The following is a 16,820-nucleotide window of genomic DNA, read 5'->3' on the forward strand; positions in this document are numbered from 1 at the left end:
TATGTTCAGGAAATATTTTATTTAAAATTAGAACTGCATAAAGGGGCAAATCTGTTTGAATCCATTTGTATAAAAATTACAGTATACAGTGTCATCAGAGGCAAGCAATAAATCAACTTCATATCAAATGCAAACAAGATCAAACGCTGTGCTAGCAGGAACTGGATTTTTTTTTTACCTTTCTCCTCCACAGTAACAGGCTCAGTTAAATTAACATTTTAGAGGGTTCATTTTGAAAAGTAAAAAGGTGCTATACAAATTGATTTTCTCTGGTTTTATCGTTTTCTCACAGAGCCACCCTTCTTTTCTTCTGATTTTTGTTTTTTGACATCTTTCTTTCCCTTTGCTCCCAGATTCTCGTACACGTCTTCCTTATTCCTGTGGAATATTAAAGAGGTTCATGATTAGTATTGATATATTAGATATCACTTAATTCCACCACCAACTGAAAGTTACATCTGTGTTGATAAGACAAGCTCATATATAATAGCCCAGTATTCTAAAGTCAGTAATTTTCAGTAAAAACAGCATATTATATCACTTATAAATCTGAACTGCCCTATAAATGACAAAAAAAGGGGTAGTTCACAGAATTCTCTGACCCAACTTGTTTATATTGCAGATTAAAACTAATAAGAAAAATATTTTTGCACTCCGCTAGTGAAATCACCAGTAGTGGAGCCTGTGGAAAGAGACCATGTCTAAATGTTTGTGTGTATGTACATGTTTTTTGTGTGTGTGTGTTTTAAATACACACTAGCTTGGCCTCATTACTCCAACCTATAGCCCCACACTGCAGGCTTATTCATCATGTGCTTGTGCTTTAGCATTTCATCTATGAAGTACAAAACACAATTAAACTTTATACAGTATTTGTTTATTTTGTGTCAAATGTCAATCCTTTCAGATGATTTAGCACCTCAAAATGATTTTAAATATCAATATAATTTCTTAGCATTTGTAAATAATGACACAGCTATTTACTTTCTTAAAGCTTACAATGCATGATGGAATTAATTTACTTAGTGAAAGCTGCATTAAAGTTTGAATTAAAGTGCACTGTGGCATATATTATGAAGACAATGATGTGGAATAATGTAGCATAAATGCATGTTCCCATGGTTCTGCTCATACGGAGACTGAAAATCAGCTTATGCTGATGATTATGGCAGTATTTTTAAGGCAAGGAAAGCTTGTGAAAGAGGGTCTGTGTTTGAGGGATATGGGTCACATGTGGGTCAGTCATACATAGTACAGCTGAAAAGGACCAACATCCTTGAACCTTAAACTTAAACTTCCTTACTTGTGACCTGACGATAATGATACTGACAATGATGGAACTGCCTTTAGCTAATAATATATGCTCATGCACTGTGCATTAGTGCAATGGTCTGCTTTAGAACAATGTAAAAATGCCTTTATCCTTTCTGGTTAATATATATGGGAGAAGAGTGAATGACGCCACAAACCAGATGTGCATTGTTTAGCTTGTCAAATGATTTATGCTTCTTGAGGAACAGTCCACTTTAAAGTGTTTACAGCATGTTTCAGGAAGGACAGAAAATAGTAGCAGCTCAGAACAAAATCTGGAGCTGAACTCCACATTGCGGCTGAATCTGCACATGAAGGGCATGCATGTTTGCATTATGTTGTTTAACTTCATGCTTACCTCAACCTTTGAACCTGTCTGCCTGCTGCATGTTTAAGGTGACATAAGGTAACATGAGGTAAATGCAACAACATAGCCATGCAATCTTCAGAGAAAGAATATTAGAATTTGAAACTCTGGGCACTATGCTGAGGAGTGTGACGTTCCTTGGCCTTGTGAAGCATGACCTGACCTCACTAATGTTCTTGTGAATGAATGCAATAAAGTCCTCAAATCTCTGCCAAAAACTAGGGTAAAGCCTAGTATAAAGCCTTCCAAGAACAACACAGGCAGGGACAAACCTCCTGTTAATACCTATTATTTCAGAGCAGGACCCTACTTTTTCTGAGTAACCATAATGAATTGTTCATAATGAATGTATGTTCATGTTGACTGATAAGTTGTATTTTTATTTTATTTTATTAATTTTAATGCTTTGGCAACACTATAACATATTATGGCCAAGCAACTGAATTGATACAGAGAACCCTGCCAATGTCCAACTGTCAATTATTAAGACTTAGGCTGATTAGCAAAGAACTGAATACCAGAGCCAGAGTTAAAAACTGCTCAATACATTCCCCCTCCCTTTCCCTCTCTCTCGAAAGGATGTTGCACAATCTCTGAACTGCATGTGTAATGCATGGGTAAGCAGACAAACTACGTGACTGAGAGAACACTGAACCTTGAACTGAAAGGCTAACGGCCAGAATGTAACAGCAGTATGTGTATAAGTGTATGTGCGCATGTGTGTGTGTCCCATACTCACTTGGAGACTTTACGACTTGCTTTCTGGTGTTTGGGCTGTAAGGACAAATTTCCATACTCAGTCTCTGTTTCCTGGAATAAAACACAAAAGAGAAATACGGTTAAAAATAACCGATACAACACCAAAGCATTTCCTCTGTTCTCTTCATTTTAAGCAATTGGCTCTCTCATTAGCTGCAGTCCAAAGTGTAGGCTGCACGCCTGGGTGGCTGTATTTCTTGACCACTACATCATTGAATGAAGGTCCATTGATGTACGGATAGGAAATACAGTATATAGTATGGAGCGATTTAAAGAACACAACGAATGTATCCTTGGCGATCCTCCATGGCAATAACGGCACAACTGTCCAAAGCCCATTTAAAGAATGCATTAAAAATGCATTAAAACAGTGATAATGCAAGACAAAATACTTTATTTTAGAGTTTGCACTTTTAAAGTGTTCTAAAATGTTTTAAAATTCAAATTTCACCCATCAGTGTCATCACATGACGCCTGTGCATGACATCATCACAAAGCCTCATTAGACTGTTCCAAATATGTGACCAGCAGTCTACTGAGAACCCATCTAATGCAAAGAAAACAAGTTCATATTCATAAAGTTTTAAGAGTTCAGAAATGAATATTTGGTGGAATAACCCTGGTTTTTAATTACAGTTTTCATGCATATGTGCATATTCTCCTACACCAGTCTTACACACTGCTTTTGAATAACTTTATGCCACTCCTGGTGCAAAAATTCAAGCAGTTCAGTTCGGTTTGATGGCTTGTGATCATCCATCTTCCTCTTCATTATATTCCAGAGGTTATCAATTTGGTAAAATCAAAGAAACTCATCATTTTTAAGTGGTCTCTTTTTTCCAGAGCTGTATCTGTTGAATTTGCTCTGCTTCATCTTAATACATGAATATATCTTTATATATTATTTTACAAACTATGCATTTGACTTCTCAGACATTTCTATCATACTGTATATTCAAGTCATCTCTTCCACAGTTCCTCCATTCCTCTCACCTTGCAGGCCACTTGTTTGACTTTCTCGGACTCGATGTGCTGCTGTACAGCCAGGTAGATGAACCTGTACTGCGCCTCAGTCTGCACCATGCCGGACCGCTGCTCACGTACCATCAGAATACATTTCTGGATGTCAATGTCACACTCCACACCTGTACACACATCAAATATTAAAATACCAACAGCATATGTTATTTATGTATACTTTTTAATTGCATTATACAACTGAATTTGTTTTAGTATGCTTGTACGGTAGGTGTGTATTAATATGTACTGTGTGTGTGCCATTCATATTTTGTTAGACTATTTTATATTATATTATACTCTTTTACTGAGTCTCACATCACCTTGATCATATATTGAACAATGCTAGTAAAACATCATCGCGCAAAAAAACTTTTCAAACTAAACCTTAAGATGAGTGGTCCGAGTGGTCCAGCAGGCTTGACACTGACATTATAATCAGGAGATCGCTGGTTCGAATCCTGTTTATGTAGCTTGCCATAGGCTACCAGAGCCCTGAGAGAACACAATTGGACTTGCTCTTTCTGGGGGGGTAGATGGCACTCTCTCCCCACATCACTTTAAAGGGTGATGTCCGCAGCACAAGTCATCTGTGAGCTGATGTATCAGAACTGAGTCGCTGCGATTTCCTCTGAGCGTGCTGTGATACTACTCGGTAAAGCTGCATCAGCAGCAGTTAGAAAAGATGCAGTGGCTGACTTGACTTCACATGTATCGGAGGAGGCATGTGCTAGTCTTCACACTACTGGTGTTGGGGCATCACTAGTGATGGGGGGAGTCCTAATGAGCATGTTGGGTAATTGGCCATGTAAATTGGGGAGAAAATGTGAAAAACAATTAGAAATAAAATTATAGATAAAAAAAAACAATAAAACGAACTGCCATATTCACCTTATGTCAGAAAGTGAAAGATTAGTGACAGTGAAAAGATGGAGTATATTTAACTACAAATCAAGACAAAACATTTAAAATAATAACTGCCACTCAAACTGCAAGAATGACTTGTGTGGCATAAACTGTTTTTCCACAGATTCTCTTACTAATTCTTCCTAATTTAATTCCCACTCAGTGGATACACACAGTGGTGCTAGTCCTGGGAGGATGAAGCTTAGCATGTGCTTCCTTCTAGTCTCATAAAGCAAGCCACTAAATCTTTTCAAACTGCTGCTAATGTTATGTCAGCTAACAGATGACAGTGCTAGCTAGCATCATGCTGGGTGATAAAGGGACAGTAAGACAAATTATGCTCTCTGGGAGCATGCACTGCATTAACGCAGAGCTCTTGGTTTATTTTACCAATTAAATAGAGCAGTAAAAGAACAGTCAACACAATGCAGTGAATGTTGGAGCATTGGTAAAATGTGCTAAAAACTTAAATGCTAAATGGTGTTTTTAGTCCTGTAATGAACTAAAGACACAGGGAACAGAGAGCACTGGAGGAATGTGTGGTGGTGTGGGGGAGTGAAACCGGCCACACTGAAACTCTTGACCTGCTATGAACTGTTAAACTTAATGCTTTACAACCAACGAACCCATCAGCGTGTCTGTATTACCACCTTAATCGGTCAGAGAAAGCAGATGTTCACAGCTGGGGGTAAATGACCTGCAGCACTGACATTTCCCATAACACAACTGACCATGTGTTACTCTGTTGTTCCAGTGATGTCTATGTTATGTTTGCTTAGGCATTGCTGCCTAATTCTGCTCTCAGTAAATAAGACAATGATTTTTATAGACACATAAGCCCTATCTGGGCGGGATTAACTTTTTTTGGCTTTCTCGGTTACGTGACATCACGTTTAGTAGCTCCTCCAATTCCACTCGCTGTTGTGTTTATGTGGATCTCCGTGGAAACGCACGCCCAAAGTGTAATTATGGTTTGTGGCAGTGGACAAATAGCTATTTTATTAAACACAAGTTGACGAAACTCAAGAGTTGTCCGTTCAGACGGGAATAAAATTACTGAACGACCACGGAGTTCAGCAAAAAACAGTAGATAATTCAGCCTGTAATTTCCTCAGAGGACGTCTGGGAAAAACATGTACATGGACGTTCCAGGTGGGAATAAGATCACAAAAGACCCCCTATAAAAGAGAAAATTACCCCAGGACCCTCTGAAAAACTAATCTTGTCCAGATAGGGATATATGGTCAGTTTTCAGAAAAGGTATTAAACCTAGTCGTAGACCATATTGTTTTTTTAGTGGAAAATCTCCATCCGAAATGCTGTGTAGTTCAAGATTAGGCTTCCTGTATGGGAAACTGCCCCGTAGGGTACTCCGTAGATGATGCTGAATGTGGAGCTGTGGTGCCTCTGGGCAATTGAGCAAAACCCTTAACCCTCTGACCCTTTTTGCGTTGAAGAGAAGAATTTAAATGTACAGTACAAGTATAATACAATATACAATAATAGTGTACAATATTATGTAAGTTTACATTTACATTGCTTTTTTTGTACAGCAATTTACACTTAAAACATTTTATCATATCAAAATAGAGCCAAAAGTTTAGTGAGATGAGTTTATTTGGTTATGTTCAGACTGCCAGTCCAAATCAGATTTTTGGCATACAGTCCGGACAGCAAGAAACCCTCATCTCAGTCTTGCAGCTGCAATTGGATTTCAGTGTTTTATTTGTGTCACTCCCAACATGACCAATAAAAACCTCATCAAACCCAGAATGATGGAAGTGTGAGGGTATAAGGAGAGCATCAAAGGTAAATTATTAAATGTGGATCTTTTTTTTTGATGACCAAACACACTAATCTGTTCACTTGGAAATAACAGTCCAGACAGTTCTCGCAAGAGATCCAATTTGAGAAACACATCCGATTTGCCTGCAGCCTAAACACATCCTTTTTTAACCAGGTTGTTTGTGGGTTACTGTCACAACTGTTTGCTTTTAAAACATTTTTAAGCCCTTTACATGTATTTTTCTATTTTCCATTTTTTTATTTCTATTTTTCTTATGCTACATTGTACTGATAATTTCATTGTTTGCAACATATAAAAATATCAGCACACTGAATAAAGTTTCAGATAGCCTATTGTAGAGATACAATCTCTATATTTAACATCTTAAGCTTATAAACTAGATTATTAACTTGTAGGCTGATCTGAAATAAAGGTAAACCTCTGAAGGTTGACCTCTGTATGAACCCTTGCTGGGGGAATTTCTGTGTTACTGATCTTGATTTTTTTATTGAACTCTTGCCAAGAATACGCCTAGAAGCATCCTGTCACCCTGCTGAGCTGTTCTAAACAGACATGTTTTCAGTCTAGCTCTAATAAGAGACAAATAAGAGATACAGTATCTCATTTATGTGTTGGAGCCTACTTAGATCTGTTGAAGCTTCCTCAGAGCTCTTTCAGGTCCAGCACATTCCACAGGGTCTAAAAGAACACAGAGCTAGCCAAACCTATTCACCACACTGGAATCTTCCTCTAACCCTTCTCACTTACCAGAATGCATACTGATTATTACCCGATATTTAGTGTTTATGTGACCAAAAGTATGACAAATCAGACAAAGAACAGTAGATGACAACCAGAAATTGAAGAGGAATTGTAAAGCATGAGATACTGAGAGTTACTGAGACAAAGAAAGAAAGAGAGAAGAAAGAGAGAGGCCCACCTTTAGTGTCGATTGTTTCTATTAGCATGTCGATGACCACAATGGTTCCTGTTCGACCAATGCCAGCACTGAAGATAAACATCATATTTACATTATTACAGCTTCTGCTACCATTACTGCCACTGCTTTACAGCAATTCCTGCCAATCAAATTTCACAATGTTTTCCCTGAATGTAAAGATGCCACTGGATTACTGTGGATGCAATGGCTGCAATCAGTAATTTACACTTTTCCAGTCAACACGCTATTTGTCTATATGGAATAATTGTGTGTGTATTTAATGTGGCATTTTTTTTCTTGTAAGGTAATAAAGATGGAACGAAAGGAAGATGAATGAATGAACTGATTAATAAATAAACAAATGAATAAATGAATGAACGGATGAATATATAAGAACAAATGACTTTTCTTGATCTCCTTCCACTGGTATTATCACTAATTCTGTTCTTTTCACTCCCAGTCTTAAATATTGTAAAAACACAGTTTTTGTGCTTTTAAAATAATACATCTTGGGCCATCAAAACTTTGGGGACATCTAGTTTCTAAATAAGCATTTTATCTTCATTTTGATCATTATATGAACATGATTAATATGTAAGGTTAATAAATGCAATGTATTTTACCTATCTGTCAGTAGCACAATAGTCATTTAACAAAAAATGTGTTAATTTAAATATTGCTTGATTTTCTAATGGACTTTGCTACAAAATACATTTTAGATAAATATTTTAGAATTCAAGAAAAAAAGCCTAGAAGTTTAATCTCTTATCTCTCATGCTTTCATCAACAGTTTGCAATAAAAAATATAGATGCTTGCAATATTTTTTTTTAAACTGACTTTAACAAACTGACTGGTTAATAATGTGATCAGGTCAAATCACAAGGCTGTTAAAAACAATGTTTGGAACAGTTGAATGTAGTTGAAATTTGTTTCTAAAGTGATGGTTCTCACCTGCAGTGGATGATCATGGGTCCTGCTGAAGCGAACTCCATCTGTTTGTTGTTGACCTGCGTGAGAAAGCTCAGCACACCACCCGGCTCTTGTGGGACACCATGATCAGGCCAGCTCAGATACTGATAGTGCCAAATCTCTCGCGGTGCCTCACTCTGCAAACAGCACACCACAGCAAACAGGCAGACTGAGACCGTAACCTACATACGGCAGCTTACCATTTACCAATTAAAAGTAATACTTATACACCTACTGATTTTTTGCTACAACAACAGAAGACACATCTTTTAAAGACTACTATGATAGTCTATGATAATGAAGCATATCACAAAACAAAAGTCATCCCAAACTAATTTTATGAGTCTGACAATGGGTTAAGTGTTACAGATAGCCCTTTTTCACCAACAGGGAACATGCTCTATTCTGGTTCGCTCACCTAATTTTAAACAATTTGGCACATTTCCACCAACAAAAATAGTTTCTGGAACCAGAAACGTTTGTTCCCAGCTGGAACTTAAATATTGTAGGTTCTTCAGTGGAAACCAAGAGCCATTGTGCAACTCTGTCTGTTGATGGCGTATTTTCAGTTATACTAAAACTGGTGCAAACGCGAGCTGGTTTGCTAAAAAGCACCAAGGTTCTTATAAGTCTGAACGGAACCAGTTCCAGAACCAGAGTTATTGTGGTGGAAAAAGACTAACAGTGGCCTTACTAGTCACTGGACCAGTACAACCAGGATCTAGTAGAACACCAGATAGAAAGAGCATCTACAATAGCTGCAGAGAGTTTGTGCAATTAATTTAATTGTACACAATTCAATGTGAATGTTATGAAGTCCTACGTTCTACAACTCTCTGTCTACACTTACTCTCCATTTTATCAGACCTACTGACCATACAGGAGTAATTATAGATCTATAATTACAGACAGTAGTCCATCTGTTGCTTTGCATACTTTGTTATCTTCCATTAAAACTGTTTTTCAATGGTCAGAACCCTACAGGACCACCACAGGGTAGGTAATATTTGGATGGTGGGTCATTCTCAGCACGGCAGTGACACTGACATCGTGTTCATGTGTTAGTGGGTGTTGTGCTGAAAAGAGCAGTGTTTTTAAACACTGGATCTATCAGACACTCCTACCTAGCTGGTCACCTTGTAGATGTACAGTCAGAGACAGAAGCTCATCTGTTGCAGTATAGTTTTGTGTTGGTCCATTATAAGTGATCACAGGACACTGCCAAGGAAAGTCATTATCCCACAACCTCCCCCATCCCCACTTACACCAGTGGGCTGTAATATAATGTAATGTGTTGCTTAGAAGACACAGTCTCATTGAGAAGTAGAAATTGAATGATTGAAATCGATAATGTGTCCTCCAAAGAGGTTAATATGATGGAGTGCAGTGTAATGGAGAGAGAGTGAGAAAATCTATTCTAGTCATTTAGTGGTTATTGGAGTTTTCCATTAATTCTCTCCATTATCTGGTTTGATTGAGTGCATCACTGTTATAGTAAGTATTGCAGATGTGAGAATGTCTTCATGCTATAAACCACATAAACCTAAATTAGAGAGAAGTCCTTTGGTACATCAACAGCTTTTGATCTTACAGAACAGACTGAAAAAAATATGCACTGATTTTACTTGACTCTGTGGTCTATGTAGTTTTCATATTAATAAAAAAGAGAACATCAAAAAATAGTCCACATGATACACACAATAATCTGTGTGATATTAACTGAAAAGTATTAGGAATACAGAATGAGTAAACGATTTAAACGATGTCAAATGGAAGCAGCATGTGTAATCTGTGTAGCCTGTTCCAGGTTTAATAATGAGTGGAGAAGTGTTTCTACCTGATCAAGAGGTGCCAGCTCCATCACTCTGACCTTGTAGTCAGTGGCATCTCTCTCAGACAACGACATCACCACGTATCTGCCAAATTCTTTGGAGGCTCCAGGGTCCGGCCAGTATGGCACACACTTATTCTACATGAGAAAAAGGTCACAGAGCATCATCTAAACAAACATCTGAACATCTCAACTCACATTACCTCAGTGTATCACTAGCTATTATCTATTAGATCTACTTATAAGAGAGCTATTCCTCAACACCAGGCACATTTTTAAATACCATAAAGTCTTAACGAACATAGTTCCGTAAATCCATAGAAGAACCACTTTTGGTTCCTAAACACCCAATCAAAACAAAAGTAAATATAAAAGTAAGTATCTGTTCAAATTACTTGTAGTAAAGTTAGGTAAGCAAATAGGTATTAACTTTAGGCTAAAAGCTAATGCTTATGCTTTTATCATTTCTTTGCCATTGCCTTAAAAACAAACTGGACCACCTCAGCTAACTACCAAACTGGAGCTTATCGCACATTGGTAGGAAACCATCAGCTGTTTTACACATATACTACTTGGTAAAAGAAAGAAAGACCTGGGAAAGTGAGTGAAAATTGGCTACCAAATGACTGCAGAGAATCAAAATGAGGACAACATTGTTAAATACTGCCTGAATATTTTTCACATATTTAATATTCATACATTAAAGCTTTTTTGGTCCCTCTACATATTTTGTCTATAGAATATTTTGGACAATACTATAACTTCAACTGGAAGGTCTAAATGACAGCAGAGTGCACTTCAAAGATCCAATATTGTAAATGAGATGTGAGTGTGAAGACACTGACCCGTCCTTTCTCCACCTCCCTCGTGGTCATGACTATGACGTGCGTCTCCTCCTGCCACACCATTTGCCAGAAATCGTTGACCGTTGTTGCAAGACATCCTTGACAAGCAATGTAGACTTTCTGGGGACCAATCTCACACATTTTATTCTACAGAGAGAAATGACAATGGAACAGGACTGTTAGGGTATAAAGCTACAGATAGCATGTTATTGTGTCTGAGTGGAGAGATGAAATGGATTGCCTGTTTTATTATACAGTGCCCTCCATAATTATTGGCACCCCTGGTTAAGATGTGTTCTTTAGCTTCTCATAAATTGAGTTTTGTTCAAAATAATATAGGACCACGATGGAAAAAAAGAGTAAAATACAACCTTTAACTAAGTGAATTTATTCAGTAGGAAAAAAATCCCACATTAAGAAATAATTATTTAACATCAAATCATGTGTGCCACAATTATTAGCACCCCTGATGTTAATACTTTGTACAACCCCCTTTTGCCAACAAAACAGCACCTAATCTTCTCCTGTAATGTTTCACAAGATGGGAGAATACAGAAAGAGGGATCTTTGACCATTCCTCTTTGCACATTCTCTCTAAATCATCCAATGACCTGGGTCCTCTCCTCTGCACTCTCCTCTTCAGCTCACCCCACAGGTTTTCAATGGGGTTGAGGTCTGGGGACTGAGATGGCCATGGGAGGAGCTTGATTCTGTGTGCGGTGAACCATTTCTGTGTAGATTTGGCCACATGTTTAGGGTCATTATCTTGCTGAAAGACCCAGTGACGACCCATCTTCAGCTTTCGGGCAGAAGCCACCAGATTTAGTTTTAAAATGTCCTGGTATTTTAGAGCATTCATGATGCCATGCACCCTAACAAGGTTCCCAGGGCCTTTAGAAGAGAAACAGGCCCACAGCATCACTGATCCCCCGCCGTATTTCACAGTGGGCATGAGGTGCTTTTCTGCATACTCAGCTCTTGTGTTACCCACTTAGAGCATTTGTTGCCAAAAAGCTCTATCTTTGTTTCATCTGACCAAAGCACACGGTCCCAGTTGAAGTCCCAGTACCGCTTAGCAAACTCCAAACGTTTGCGTTTATGATTGTGAGTGAGAAATGGTTTCTTCTGTGCATGCCTCTCAAACAGCTTGTTGGCATGTAGATAGCGCCTGATGGTTGTTTTGGAGAATTTGTGACCCCAAGAAGCTACCATTTGTTGCAATTCTGTAACAGTGAGCTTTGGAGAACTTTTTATTTCTCTTATCATCCTCCTCACTGTGCGTGGTGGCAAAATAAACTTGCGTCCTCGTCCAGGCTTGTTTACCACTGTTCCAGTTGTTTTAAACTTCTTAATAATTCCTCTGACAGTAGATATGGACAGGTGTAGGCGAGTAGCGATTTTCTTGTAGCCATTGCCTGACTTGTGAAGGTCAACACACATCTGCCTCACTTGAATGGTATGTTCCTTTGTCTTTCCCATGTTGAAGATAAATGGCCTCTGTGTCACGTCATATTTATACCCCAGGGAAACAGGAAGTTGTGAATTACTAATTAAATGTTCCTACATACTCTGATCAACTTCGTAAACTACTGTAGAAGTGACAGAAATACTTTTATTAAATTTATTTCCTAAGAATTGTTAGGGGTGCCAATAATTGTGGAACAGGTGATTTTATGAAGAATAATTATTTCTTATTCAGGGATTTTATTTCCCCCTTAAAATTTACTTGAGTTAAAGGTTGGACTTTACTTTTTTTTCCCATCGTGGTCCTATATTATTTTGAACAAAACTCAATTTATGAGAAGCTAAAGAACACATCTTAACCAGGATTATGGAGGGCACTGTATACTTTTTGATAAGATTTTGCATTTAGCCATTCACGTATTTATTTTGGAACTGTCTAAAATGTATGTATTTAGAAACATTCAAAACCATTAATATGATGCACAAACATTTTTTTTTCACAAATGGCAACCCTTTATTTCTATTTATACCAGTTTGTTGGTACTACCAAAATAATCGTGTGCTTGTTTTTTTAATATATATATATTACAAGAATAACCAGTATTATGTGGGTTGGTCAAGTTGAGCTGAGAGGGGGGAGGTGGGGGGGTTCGGGGTTTGGTGGGGTGTGCTGCTTATTGTTTACTTTACAATACTTTGTACTTTGTCATTTATTTTCTCTTATTTTTAAAGAAGAGAAGCTTTTTCTTCCCCACTTTTGTTTGTGTGTATGCGGTACGTGTTCACATACATGTGTTCACAAATGTATTTTTTTTTTTTTTTTGATGTATTATGTATTATATTGTATTTATTTTCAATAAACATATTGTTAAAAAACATTTAAACCCACCAATTAAAATAAACTTCTATGTGAAAGTAAATTACTACTACTACATTAGTGAAATTACTAGCCAATTTAAATGACTATATGTTTTAAATTTCAAGTATAAAAAATAGACTAATTCAACCCTTTAAAGCATACATTTGAGCATATAATGTTTTTATACATTGCCACTCTCATGCAAATTCCTCCAAAATGGCAACTTTACATGAGAAGGAAAAAACCTTCTTAACTTTGAATGTAAATATTTTATTCTAATTAGAGAGGTCATTTAAAGACATACCTTCACATAGTTGGCATTGATGTAATCAGATCCAACTACATTGGGGTCTCCAGTCTGTAGAATTACTCTGGTGTCATCAACTGAATTATAGGAGAAGAGAGGATACTGATGAGCATATATTATTAGTCTTGTGATGAGTGTGTATTAAGTGTGTCTAAAGTTATTGAGTCTCACAGGGAAGGATGTTCTTGTATCTGTTTTTGCTTTTGTTCTCTGGTCTCATGCCTTCATCTCTGCTCTTCTTTACTTTGGACTCAGATTTCTGCAGAGCCTGCACAAAAGAACAGAGAGGAACAGAAATGTACAACAAGCGACTTACACAGACAGAGAAAAAAGCAGATTGAAAATGCAGATTTAAAAGTACAAATCTTTCAAACAAATATTTCTTTTCTTGCTTTTTAGTTTGTATGCTTCACCACAGCACATTAAATATTTAGAGCATCTAGGGCCCTATTTGAGGAATCTGTAGACTAGACATCAACTGTGCACTGCGCAGCTGGATTTAGTGTTTTGTCGGTGTGTCTTTGATATCATGAGGGTGCAAAAAATACGCCTTGCACAGCTCTAAACGCACCAAAGACATGATCAACTTCTCTTATTTAATCATGGGTGTGTTTTGGGCATAAGGGTAGATTTATTCCTAAACTCGGAATGCTATTTTAATGTTGCAGATGCAAGGCATGAAAATTCAATGTTGACGAGGTTTTTAACAACTACTTTTTTTTATATTGTTGCTTGCATTACAAATTTCTAACAAAAAACTTTATTTTAAATTTTTCATCATAAAACACTGACTCAATGTATCACCGGTACATAATAAGGTAAAAATAAAAAATTAGATAAAATGTTTTGAGAGGGAGTGTCAAAATATTTTAATACTATAATTTCAGCAGTTCAAATCTTTCACAGTTTTGAAACAAATGTGAATCAAAGATTGTCAATCAGTGCTTTAGCCAAATTGCACGCCTAGTCCTGAGTGCTGCACTCGATATAGAAATAACCTTTACACAGTGTGCTTTCTTCCTATATGCAAACCATGTAAGATGAGATAGGGTCCTCTTATGGCTAGGAAGCGCCATCCCATGAAAATAATTATTGATACTTATTGATTAAATGAGCATATCATTAACAAATGTAAATCTACCAGTTGTTCTATATAATGTGTCCAAATTTTGATAAATAATAAATGGACCAATAGAAATGAATACTCCTATGTGGATGAAAATTGGAAAAAAACTAAAAGTAAAAAAGGACAATAAGATACAGGTACTCTGTGCTGTATCTCTCATATACAGTATGTCTTCAATCTAGTCTCTTGTCTTTAAAGATAAAATGTATGGATATTTATTTTTCAGTTAAGTTACACAGAGATTCAGTGATATAGAAACCAACATGTGGAAATATATATTTTTACTTTTTATTAATGGATGGACGTAGTGGCTAAAAGGTAGAGCTAAAGAGTGAATATGAACTGGCCTATTTAAAGGGTTGCTAATATTAGTCACTGGAATGGCTGTCGAAAAATAAATAAATATTTAAATAAAAAAATTATTTATATGAACTTCATTCAATATAGCAAAAAAAAAAACTTAGACCTTTCTCCTCAACTGATACTGAAATATTTCAATATGTACTTTCATTTATAGATATATTGTTTTTCTTTTATTTGATGTTGGCATATTTTCAGTTTGAAACTTACACAATCTCATTGGTTCACCATATTTGCATGTATAATTTGTGTTTTTTTCAACTAAACGTATGAGTATACAGGCTAAAAAGGAAATAAGTTATTAAAGGATGTGTGTGGTTTAGATGAAGGGGGGCCCCTCATGTCTAGTTTTGCCTAGGGCCGCAGGAAGTACAGGACTGACACTGCCGTTACCGGACACACTCACATCAAACTCCTCCCAAAAACCAGCCTTTATCTTCTTGTCTCCTCCTTCCTCATTCTGATGCTCCGCTGTCTGGTCCAGCAGTTTCACCCTGCTCTCAATGTTAGCTGCATTCACCCTGGTAGAGAAATAGGGCTAAGAAAAGGAGGTAAGAAAGAAAGAGAGAAGGAAAGGTTGATGTATTAATGTACAAAAAAAAACATTACACACAGTAAATGTAAATGTTATCATATCAAATTGACTCAATATGACAACACTGCCAGTTTGAGATTGCCTGAGATTTATAAGTAATCTTTTGTAGCTTAAAATTTTAAGCTACACACTTTTACACAGAATACTTTATAAGTAATTAACATGTTGGTCTTATGTAAGATTTGTTTTATATAAGTATATTGTTTATAGTGTGAAAGATAATTGGACTGCATATGAATGGTAACAGTAATACACTAGAACTCAATAACCTTTATACCTCAATGTGGATTTCACCTTGGTCAATAAAAGCCACAGGAAGTGGTAAGAGTTGTTATAGTAGCCTGAGTTTCATTTTTTACATGATGTTTTTACAAATCCACAAACTGCCATAACGATCAAAGGATCGGCAAGGACCAACAGAGCAGATTTTCTTTTTTAAACGCTTCAGAAAATTTTAAAAATATGGGTGTTCTGTCTTAAAAACGATTTATTTAGTTTTTGTTTTGCTGTTTACTGTGAAGCTTTAAGATTATTTATATTTAATTGAATATGTTTGTGTATTTCATATACAAATTTACTATGATTATATTCTTGAACTAAATACTCTGCACTTCAGTATTGTGGTAGATTTGTTACATTATATTATATTATTGTGGAGTTTAATTATTTAGTCTGTTACATTATTATTATTAAAAATCTTGGCAAATTATTATAAATTTTTTTCAGACAACAGGTTTGCCCAAGTTTGGCGAGAAGTTGATGATTCTGACATAAAACCGTTTGCCAGTCTGCATAAACAGAGAACTAAATAAAGAGCAACGTGAGAGCAATAAGCTGACAGAGGAAGTGAGGCAGAGTTATAAATTCTACCCCCAGAATGAGCAGACACCTGTCTCACCTGTTTGAGGTAGACCTTCGTGCCGGAGACTTCCTCAATACCTTTACGTTTGAAATTTTCCACCAGATCTGCCAGAGATTCAAAGGCTTCTTTCCCACCCACTGTGTAGCCTTTAGCCTGAGAGACAAAACATATCAAAACAACAAGCTATTTCCCAGAAAACAGAGCAGATGATTACAAGATCATTTCCCAGTCAAATTCATTCTCATCAGCAGTGATGTCAGAAGCTGATTTGCTCTCAGTTGTCAAATCAGAAGTGTGCACACATCCCCCATACACACATTAGTAGTTCTAAACCATGTTACAAGGAGACTGACAGTGAAGACAAAATGAAACATTAATAAATATAAACAATAAAATAAGGTATTAAATGTCAAATTATCAACAAGGTTCACACACGGGACTCGCCCTGCTGTCCACGGGGTGCGTGTGGTTAAAGTTCAGAAATCCTTACAACCAAGCTGAGATGTTTACAGTAA

General features: G+C 36.7%; 1 protein-coding gene across 4 annotated transcripts in view; it reads right to left on the bottom strand.

Annotated features, from left to right (window-relative positions):
- The window catches only part of ptpn6 (protein tyrosine phosphatase non-receptor type 6), a 50,079-nt gene continuing 33,259 nt past the window's right edge, over positions 1 to 16,820 (bottom strand). For all 4 annotated transcript variants that reach the window (XM_007256884.4, XM_022673815.2, XM_007256883.4 and 1 more), the window contains 11 exons: positions 16,342 to 16,458; positions 15,255 to 15,386; positions 13,534 to 13,630; positions 13,360 to 13,439; positions 10,733 to 10,879; positions 9,894 to 10,025; positions 8,039 to 8,193; positions 7,087 to 7,154; positions 3,431 to 3,582; positions 2,418 to 2,488; positions 1 to 378 (listed from right to left, as the gene is read on the bottom strand). In XM_007256884.4, coding sequence (XP_007256946.3) covers positions 276 to 378; positions 2,418 to 2,488; positions 3,431 to 3,582; positions 7,087 to 7,154; positions 8,039 to 8,193; positions 9,894 to 10,025; positions 10,733 to 10,879; positions 13,360 to 13,439; positions 13,534 to 13,630; positions 15,255 to 15,386; positions 16,342 to 16,458 — 1,254 coding nt within the window. In that variant the 3' untranslated portion in view covers positions 1 to 275. The remainder of the gene's footprint in view (positions 379 to 2,417; positions 2,489 to 3,430; positions 3,583 to 7,086; positions 7,155 to 8,038; positions 8,194 to 9,893; positions 10,026 to 10,732; positions 10,880 to 13,359; positions 13,440 to 13,533; positions 13,631 to 15,254; positions 15,387 to 16,341; positions 16,459 to 16,820) is intronic.

The sequence above is a fragment of the Astyanax mexicanus genome, chromosome 6 (assembly GCF_023375975.1).
Source record: "Astyanax mexicanus isolate ESR-SI-001 chromosome 6, AstMex3_surface, whole genome shotgun sequence".
Classification (NCBI taxonomy): domain Eukaryota; kingdom Metazoa; phylum Chordata; class Actinopteri; order Characiformes; family Acestrorhamphidae; genus Astyanax; species Astyanax mexicanus.